At 38.2% G+C, this 9,120-nt stretch overlaps 1 protein-coding gene and 3 non-coding genes across 4 annotated transcripts; all 4 read left to right on the top strand.

The window, feature by feature from the left end:
- The first annotated feature begins 1,834 nt into the window (after window positions 1–1,834).
- rpl7 (ribosomal protein L7) lies at window positions 1,835–8,537 on the top strand. Its single transcript, XM_042510630.2, has 7 exons — window positions 1,835–1,912; window positions 2,410–2,509; window positions 3,610–3,776; window positions 4,561–4,698; window positions 6,545–6,654; window positions 7,824–8,039; window positions 8,493–8,537. The coding sequence occupies exons 1-6, from the start codon at window positions 1,899–1,901 to the stop codon at window positions 8,030–8,032; spliced, it is 738 nt and encodes a 245-aa protein (XP_042366564.1). The 5' UTR covers window positions 1,835–1,898; the 3' UTR covers window positions 8,033–8,039; window positions 8,493–8,537.
- On the top strand, window positions 4,785–4,876 carry LOC121961019 (small nucleolar SNORD12/SNORD106). Its single transcript, XR_006107017.1, has one exon. It is a non-coding gene; the product is annotated as a small nucleolar SNORD12/SNORD106 (small nucleolar RNA).
- On the top strand, window positions 6,960–7,051 carry LOC121961020 (small nucleolar SNORD12/SNORD106). The gene has a single exon (XR_006107018.1). It is a non-coding gene; the product is annotated as a small nucleolar SNORD12/SNORD106 (small nucleolar RNA).
- On the top strand, window positions 8,086–8,178 carry LOC121961021 (small nucleolar SNORD12/SNORD106). The gene has a single exon (XR_006107019.2). It is a non-coding gene; the product is annotated as a small nucleolar SNORD12/SNORD106 (small nucleolar RNA).
- Window positions 8,538–9,120: the final 583 nt, after the last annotated feature.

Here is a 9,120-nt window from a genome sequence, read left to right as displayed (position 1 = left end):
TGCTTCAGTAATCGTGCCTAAGTTGGCTTTTAACAGCGTATTAAAAGCAAAGCAGATCTATTTATCCTGGAGGTCCTCACAGAGAAATCAATTATTGATGGCTGTTACTGTTGGGTTGTTCAATATACTCTCGCTGTCTGCGTTATTTGGGCCTATATGTGCTTTACATGCTAAATATTTGATTTTGCATATAAACATTTCTGCATATGATTTTGCATGTAAGACACGCGGCCTAAATTAAAATATGCCAACTTGGGTCTCACTTTTAATGCATGTCATACTTTCTCCCATGTTTCCTACCTTTCTGTAGCTGCCCTGTCAATAAAACGTGAAAATGGCCACAAGATATTAGAAAATAAATTTAATGTGCATTTTTAATTGATGCGTTTTGCTTCATGGTTGATGGCCTTAAAAGTCAGCCCGTGTTTAAGTCAGACTATTACTTGTTTTCCCACCTGAAGCAGACAAGGTGGTCTTTTTTTCCACACTGAGATCCAGGATCACGCCTAAAGGTCCAAAAATGGAAACTTTCTTCTACAGACGCTCAGCGATCCTACTCTGCAAAATGAAGCGTTTGCTCCCTCTGCCGGATCAATGAGGACACAACCATCAACCATCACCTGGAGCATGAAAAGCACAAAGGTAGCGCCACAAACACCTTTTGTTTCTCCGAAGATGAAATCATCGAGCATTTCTCTTTTAAATGTCCATTTGTACATTTGTTTTGGGCTGATATTCGCAACTGGCAGTCATTAAAATTTAATAATGGGCTTATTGGTATAGAGTTACTTGGATATAATTTATTTTATTGACAGCCCGGGAGCAAATATTTCAGATATTGTTATTCTTGTGATAGTTTGGGGGTAAATATCACAATCATACGTGTAAGTGGAAAGAATGTACTTTCACTCTATTAACAAATAACATTACCAACTACTTCACCTTGCTTAAACATGTGGAGAAAAGAAATGAATAGTAAAGCCAAAAAAATGTATACATATTCTAGGGCCTTACTCGTTTAATGTATTACATTACTCTTTTGTTCTCCTTATTTGTTTACCTGATTGTTTATCCCTTTTTATTGTTGCTTTATTGTTAGTAACAATCCGTTTCTAAACTATTGCTCCATTTTTTGTTCTGCTTTTTATGTCTTTATCTGGTTTTCTTGCTGTTTGCTCAGCCTCAGGCAGATTCTATTGAATTAATTGTTTTTGAAATTCTTCTTTCAAGAGTAGAATAACAGTAAATTTTTGGTATGATTTAATTTCTCATGTTTTCGATAACTCTAATGTCACTCATTAGGCCCCCAAGGTATAATCTGTTACCATGACGATGTGAGGAACAAGTCTTTGAACAATGTTGTTTAATTTATTTATTTTAATGGGGAAATTCCATAAACAGATTTTTTTTTAGTTTTACAGCCCTCTTTCCAGATTTTCTTGATTAATTTTAACTTAACGGTCTTCAGAATATTACACAAATGTAGGCTATTTGGTGAAACCCCGTGATGTGTTTTTTTTATTTAGTTTTTTAATTTTTAATTTTTGGGTTGTTTTTTTTGGGGGGGGGGTGCTTTTATTTCTCTTTTTTGTCAATTCTTATCTTATTTATTTGCAGATTTCTTATTATACATGTAGCCTATTTATATTATTAATGTTTAATGTAATTTAGGCTATCTGTCAGTGTATATCAGCTCTTGTGCATTTTTTTGTTCTTGTTTCATACCTTACATATTTTGTACAATGTATTTTTGAATAAAGTTGGAAAAAATAGATTAAACAAAATAATAATTACAAAAAAAGATAAATGTCAGGCAGCTGGAAGGACAGTCCGTTGAGGTCCTAAATCCTTTAACGCGGACATGCGCAATAGAAAAATTCTCTTTCTCGGTGGACGCAATGGCGGACGCAGAGTGAGTGTTTTCCGCTGAATTAAAATCTAAGCACATCCACCGTTAAGATGCTCATCTTTGTTAATTTTACATTGCTGGTGGATTGTTTAGTTTCCACACAACATAAGAGTAGTAGTATTGTTAAGGATTATGATCGTAATTGTAGTTGAGGTGACTTTATGGAGTAGGATGTGTAGCCGTAGTAGTACAACATGGCTGTCTTTTTAGCCCCCGTGCACTGAAGAAATAGCTAGTTTCTGCTATATTTCTTTAAAAATGGCAGATAAAGAATGCCCTAAATTGTGTGGCCGACTTGTGCTTTACTGTTAATGTTTCCTAGATACGCGGGCTATCGTTAAATGATGTAACACAACCTGTGTGAAAGCCGGTAAATGACAGGTTAGCATGCTAGCAGCTAGCAGCGGCGATGTTGAGGCGTTTCAGTGAGAAAACAGCTGCGCGTGGAGACTCCACATTATTTGCAGCTTTTGTCTTGATGATCCGTATCTTTTTCACAGAAAAAAAGTACCGGCGGTCCCTGAGAGCCTTTTGAAAAGGCGAAAGGCCTTTGCCACCATGAAGGCCATGCGCATCAAGAAGATGCTGGCTGAGAAAAAGGTAAGTTTCAGACGTGTGTGTATGTGTGTGTGTGTGTGTGTGTGTGTGTGTGTGTGTGTGTGTGTGTATGTGTGTGTGTGTGTGTGTGTGTGTGTGTGTGTTAGTCTGTTTAAATAAGTCAAAGAGTGGCTTGACTCTTGTACATGTCTGTGTAGGGCTGCAGTGTGGAAACATGGACAATTAGAAAGCAATAATGTTCATCACAATAACTGTAGGAATGAGGCAAAAAGGATTAAATTGCAACGCACAGACTGAAGCTGACATGGTTGCGTTTCAGTTCAGGGTCCTCACGGTCATGGGAAAACCGGGAAAAGCAAAGGAGGCAAGGAGTCAGTATAAAAAAAAAGTTTTGAAAAAGTCATTGAATTTTGATGTGCTGTGAAGGTGGTGGTCAGCAGGGCTGCAGCAGTAGCTTTTACTGGGTTGTATGAAGTTGACAATTATACTGTAAACCTTTTGTTTATCCATGGCACTGGAAAAAAGTGGAAAAAATCCCAGCTTTATTTTATTTTCAAAAGGGAGACCTTTCAAACATCCTTTTAAAAATGTTTAATGTCTTAATAGTTGTAATAGAACTTTTGTTAAATCAAAACTAACTATTCTGTTTTCATTCTCTGTACGGTCATTCTGACTGATAGTAATAATACTTCCATGATACTATGATATTTTCTTAAACAATTATTGTACTGTAAAAATCTCATACAGTTGCAACCCCAACAGTAATCCCCCTTTATCTTTCCACATACTGTAATTTAATGGCAAGTCTATTTTCTTGAGCTGACGAGGTAACGTAGCCCTACTGTGTGTCTGCGCGACAAAGTTTATCGCTGCAAACATTTCTCTTATTTTCTTCCTGCACTCTGTCTCTCCCATCATGCATGTCACCTAGCTAGAGTTATGTTTGAATTTGCATTGTTTGCAGGGTAAGTGGGGTAAGAAAATAATCTTTATGGTTCCTTGAAAAGTCGTGTAAATGTTGTTAAATTTCGTCAGTGAAACTGTGTGGGAACCCTGTACCTTGTATGAGTTTTTGTGACAAATTGATGGGTTGTGGTTTATTCATTCTCACATTAAATGATCATTTATTTCTTTGTTCTCAGGCCCGCAAAGTGACCAGGAAACTGATCTACAAGAGGGCTGAGAAGTACCACAAGGAGTACAGACAGATGTACAGGCGTGAGATCCGCCTGAGCCGTACTGCTCGTAAAGTGGGAAACTATTATGTGCCAGCTGAGCCCAAACTGGCCTTTGTTATCAGGATCAGAGGGTGAGTAATGTCCAGTGTACATCTGGGGACACAATTGTCCTGTTTGTCTTACAGAACCTTTTCAATAACATTTACATGGATTACTAGATTTACAATACGACATGATGCTCAAGCTCGATCAGTTTATCAGCTCTTCACGTTCCCGCTCACATGCAGTTCTGTGCTGTCCGTTGCTGATAGAGAATGTCTTTCCCATGTCGCTGCAGGTTTCCTTTAGTTTTCACTCTATCTGGGGCTGGCAGGCTCAATCTATTAAATTCATTGCCAAATAATTTGATAACTGCTTAACCATTTTGAGGTTTGAGGGTTTTTTTTTTTTTAAGAAAATGACAATAAATAGGGGTGCCCTGTAGCTCACCTGGTGGAGCGAAGGCTGTATCCTGCAGCAGCTGCAGGTTCAGTTGCAATCTGCAGCCCAGTTGCTGCACGTCGTCCCCTCTTTCTCAACCCTCTCATGCTAATGCTGTCTTATGAAATGAAGCAACAATTTATCACTTAATCTTGAAAATAATTGACAGTTATTGAGATGCTATTGAAAGCACTTAAGTCCAGTAATGCCCAAATTTGGTTAATGTAGCAATCCATGTAAATGTTCTGTACAGTCTGTTCATGCTTCGTCAGCTGCGTGGTTAATGATGCACACTCTTTCCCCGACTTATCGACTATGGTGATACAGCTATGCAAAATAAGCCAATAAGTTCTGAAACCACGATCAACTGAATAGATGAAAGCTGTAAAATGATGCGACGCCATGAGCTAATCGGTATTTTAATTTGTTTTCCAGCATCAATGGTGTGAGCCCCAAGGTCCGCAAAGTTCTGCAGCTGCTCCGTCTGCGCCAGATCTTCAACGGCGTGTTCGTCAAGCTGAACAAGGCTTCAATCAACATGCTCAGGATCGCCGAGCCTTACATCGCTTGGGGGTAAGGCTGTTAATACTGAAAATTGTGGACCTTATGATGGAGACACAAGTCATTCTGTACTGAAACGACAAACTCGTTATCTTTGGATTGTGGTTGATGATGCTCAACTTTTTTCCCCATCATATCGACCATGGTGAATACTGACTGATACTAAGCCAGTTTTGTCTGAAACCACATCCCATGATAATAGGTACTACAGTGTGCAGTATTTACACACCTGTAATATGAACAAACATGAAGTGTATTGCGCTTAAGTTCTTGGTTTGGATTAACTATAAAGACCATAGACTGTATATGAATGACTGGTGACATCACAGCTGCTCAAAATTAAGCCAAAACATCTCAATCGGCCCCTGGAAGACTCCATGTTTGTGGACCGGACACGGGCCAAATGAAGAAGTCAAACCACTTGTTAAATAATTTTTTTCCAAAGGTGGTTTCTGTTGTTTGAGGTAGTTTGTCAAGGCTGTATTTTCAAGTTGTTGTTTTTATTTTTTATGAATCTACTCATCGATTTAGTTTAGCTCTAACTTTAAAAAGGGGGTTTGATCTCATGATTGACAGCTGTTTACCAAACGGTGTGCTTCTGATAAATGGTGCTGCTCGCAAGCGGGTCAGGTGGGTGGGTGTGCGGGAACTTGCACCACTTCCCAATAGCTACAGTGCAGACTGTGGCTCCAAATTATGTCAAAAGTGCAAGAGGATAGCGTATGAGTATATTTTGGCTACAGCCCCCTGATAAAGACATCTAGTTGTGTGAAGTTCCCTGATAGGGGATAAATAGACAGTATTAACAAGCAGAGAGACACGCAACAATAACAGCACCCTGGATATAATTTATGCTGTCTCACTTTTTTATGTTGTCTTCCTCCATTTAAAGATGTCTTAATTCCACCTTCTCTAGAAAATTATGATTTCATGCCGCTGTTCAGGGGTGTTAGCTTGGTGTAAAAATTCAGGTAATAAGTAAAAAATGTTCGACTGTTGAAATAAAAACAGGCCTAATTTTGAAGGAACGGCAGCTGTGAAGATGTCTTGCCCGGCCTTTACAAAAGAAAGCTTCATAGAGCTTTAGATATGCACATTGTGTTGTAGAAAAATATCTTACATTAACCAGTTTCCAGTTTTATTTTTTTAACTATAAGAATAAATAGTTAAGATTTATAAATTACTAGTTAGTAATTAATTATTAGTTGTAAATCTTTAGATTTATACCATAAAGTGCTATATTTACTCTGTGCCTGTGTGTGATGAAGAGATGAGTGCAGTTGGTTGGACATGCACCTCATACCGCCACTGAAATATGTGTTTGGTTAGTCTGTCTGCATCTGAGTGATACCACATAACTTCACTAAATATCCTTGTTCATACTACATAATGGATCAGTGATACTTCTATATACTGTGAGGCGAAACACATAATATATATATATACATTACTAGTATCTCTATCATCTGCCGTTTCTCATCTGCTGCTCACTGCTCTCTGGGGAGTGAAATCTTAAAACATGCAGCTCCTCAGGTCGGCTACCAAAAATGAATGGGATCCTGTTTGGAGTTTTTGTTTTCTTTTGACTTGTGCTTTGATTTTCTTCTTAGTTAGGCCAATATCCTTTTTGCTATTATGGAGGCGGGAGGGCTGTTACCAATATTGCAGCCAGCCAACAGGAGGTTGTGATGTCATCACGCTTTAATCGGTCTCTGGGTTCTGTCCATTCAGACTGAATTCTCTAATAATGCTTGAAGACATTGCCTGTATGCAGATCTCTCCATGCTGTTGTGAACTGCGTCGCTCGAATTTGATTTGAGCCCATTACATAACCTCATATGACCTGTTGCTTCTCCAGATACCCCAACCTGAAGTCTGTGCGTGAGCTCATCTACAAACGTGGCCATGGCAGGATGAGGAAACAGCGCATCGCCCTCACAGACAACGCTCTGGTGGAGAAGGCCCTCGGTATGGAAACTTGATTCCTTTTCTTTTGTTTTTGTTTTAAAAAACCCTTAAATTGTCCCTACATAGCACAGTATACAGGTACTTCTGCGAGGAGAAGACTGAGAGCGAAACCTCATCTAACTTCTGACCTTCTGAGGAGGGAGTAATAATGTTTAACCTGATAGTATGCTTTCACAGTTTTTTAATTTTACATAAATCATGGTTTTAATCGAGGTACTATTAAGGTATTTATTGCGACTCCACACCACATCCTTTAAAAAGAGGCATTATAACACAAGTTACTGTTAGACGAAGGTGAAGTGCTACATGTGGTTAATGATGCACACTTTTTTCCCCGTCTTATCGACCATGGTGAAAAAAAACTGAAAACTAAGCCAGTTGTGTCTGAAACCACATGCCAGTCAAACAGTGCCTTTACAAATAGGATGCAGGGCTTCAACAAAAGGGTGTCCCGCTGCCCCGGGCCAGGGACAAAAAACTATCAGGGACAAAAACATTGATACATTTGGGGTCACAGGACGTAATGTAGATCTTGCCTTTGGGGAGAAAAAAAAACAAAAAAACAAACCATGACAATCTGTGGCAAAGTTGTCCTCAGCGCTCTGTAACACACACTGACACATGCACACACAGATGAACTGTAGCCAGCTGGCAGTTACAACGGCGTCACTCTGATTGTTACAATTTGATTGTAGAACAAGTCATTTTATGACTGGGACAACCAACATTTACTTTATAATGTATAAATATATATATTTTATGTAAAACGTATGTTTACTTAATATTTTAAAACTTGTTCGATTCGGAAATGTCAGGATAAACTCCTTTGTTAAAAGTATGCGATCATTAAAGCCAAATTTGTCCGAAATACACTTTCTCAGTCAGTATTAATCTTTGGTGCATCAACTTGAGTTTCCACTGATCTCACATTTGTGAGTAACAGAATATTGTCATTGTACAGGTGAATACAACAAAATTCAGTTGCTCTGCCCGAGGAGGCTCAAATAGAATAAAATGGAGATAAAATATAAAATAGATAAAATAAAATAAATAGTAAATGAGAATAGTTAAGTTCTTTCTCACATGCATATCTGTAGGAGTTTTCTGTCAGTGGTTATGCAGTTCAGCGAGGTAAGCACATTAAACACGCTGATTTTTTTGATCTGCAGGCAAATACGGCATCATCTGTGTTGAGGACCTCATCCATGAGATTTACACAGTTGGAAAGAACTTCAAGCCCGCCAACAACTTCCTGTGGCCCTTCAAGCTGTCGTCACCCCGCGGTGGCATGAACAAGAAGACCACGCACTTTGTGGAGGGAGGAGACGCTGGCAACAGGGAGGATCAGATCAACAGAATGATCAGGAGGATGAACTGAAGTTAAGGTGAGCTGAAAGATGACGGCAGGTCTTGTGTACAAACAGTTTATTAGGTGTGGTTAATGATGCATATTCTTTTTTCCCCATCTTATCGATCATGGTGAAAACCAGCTGATTTTAAGCCAATTATGTCTGAAACCACATCTCAGCCATTCAATTTTTAAATCAGCTACTATACATATGCTTCAGTATGAGACGTAGGGTATAAGTCATGTGAGGGCAAAAAATGCCATTGAAATAAGTTATATGATAAATAATATACTCCGAAAGATGTCGAGTCTCAAGTTAACCACTGAAGCAAGTGTTCAGGGGCCCTTACTCTGATGAAAAGGCCCTGTAAACTTACTTTACATACATTGTTTGCCTAACTAATGTGACATTGTTTGGTATCTGGTAACAAATCAAGACCACCATTTTTAGTTTTTTTTTATTAACAATGTTTTGTTTTGTCTTTTTCAGGTTTTCAAAGGACTCAAAATGTAAAATAAAAACTTTGAAAGAAAACTTCTTGTCATTGTGTGATTGTGCCATTTAATTAATCGTTGAACCATCATGCATATAATCATTAAAAACTAAAACTAAACTAAACTAAACTAACAATGCTGTATTTAACGAAAAATGTAACCCTTGTGCACCCCTTTGAAAAACCAGTTTGGTATCACATTATGGGATATGTCAGTGATAAACATACATTTTGATGTATTTTTTGTGCTGTATTAGATGGAAAAATAGTATCTGAATTTGCAGTCCGTGTCAGCTCTCCATTATTGTTTTATTATTCATTTTACCCTTCACAGTTTTTGTCTTCTCGTAGTCTCATGTTAGTAAGCTAAGCTACATCACTGTGCGGCATCTGTCCATGAGAGCGGAGCCATTTGTGAGCCAAGTTACTCTGAAAACATTGGCCAGTTAATTAGATGTCATTTTCAAGTATGTGGACATACTAGTGAGCCACAATGGATCGTTTTGTAACTTAGAAGAAACTGAAACACTGTCCGCTTTAGAAAAAACGATGTTTAAATATATTAATCAGCCAATAATTATTTTTAATATATTGGTATTCTATGCACCATGAAATGGTATATCA

Source organism: Plectropomus leopardus, chromosome 21, assembly GCF_026936395.1.
Source record: "Plectropomus leopardus strain MGB_pleo_1.0 chromosome 21, ASM2693639v1, whole genome shotgun sequence".
NCBI lineage: Eukaryota > Metazoa > Chordata > Actinopteri > Perciformes > Serranidae > Plectropomus > Plectropomus leopardus.
This window is presented reverse-complemented; position numbering and strand designations above follow the sequence as displayed.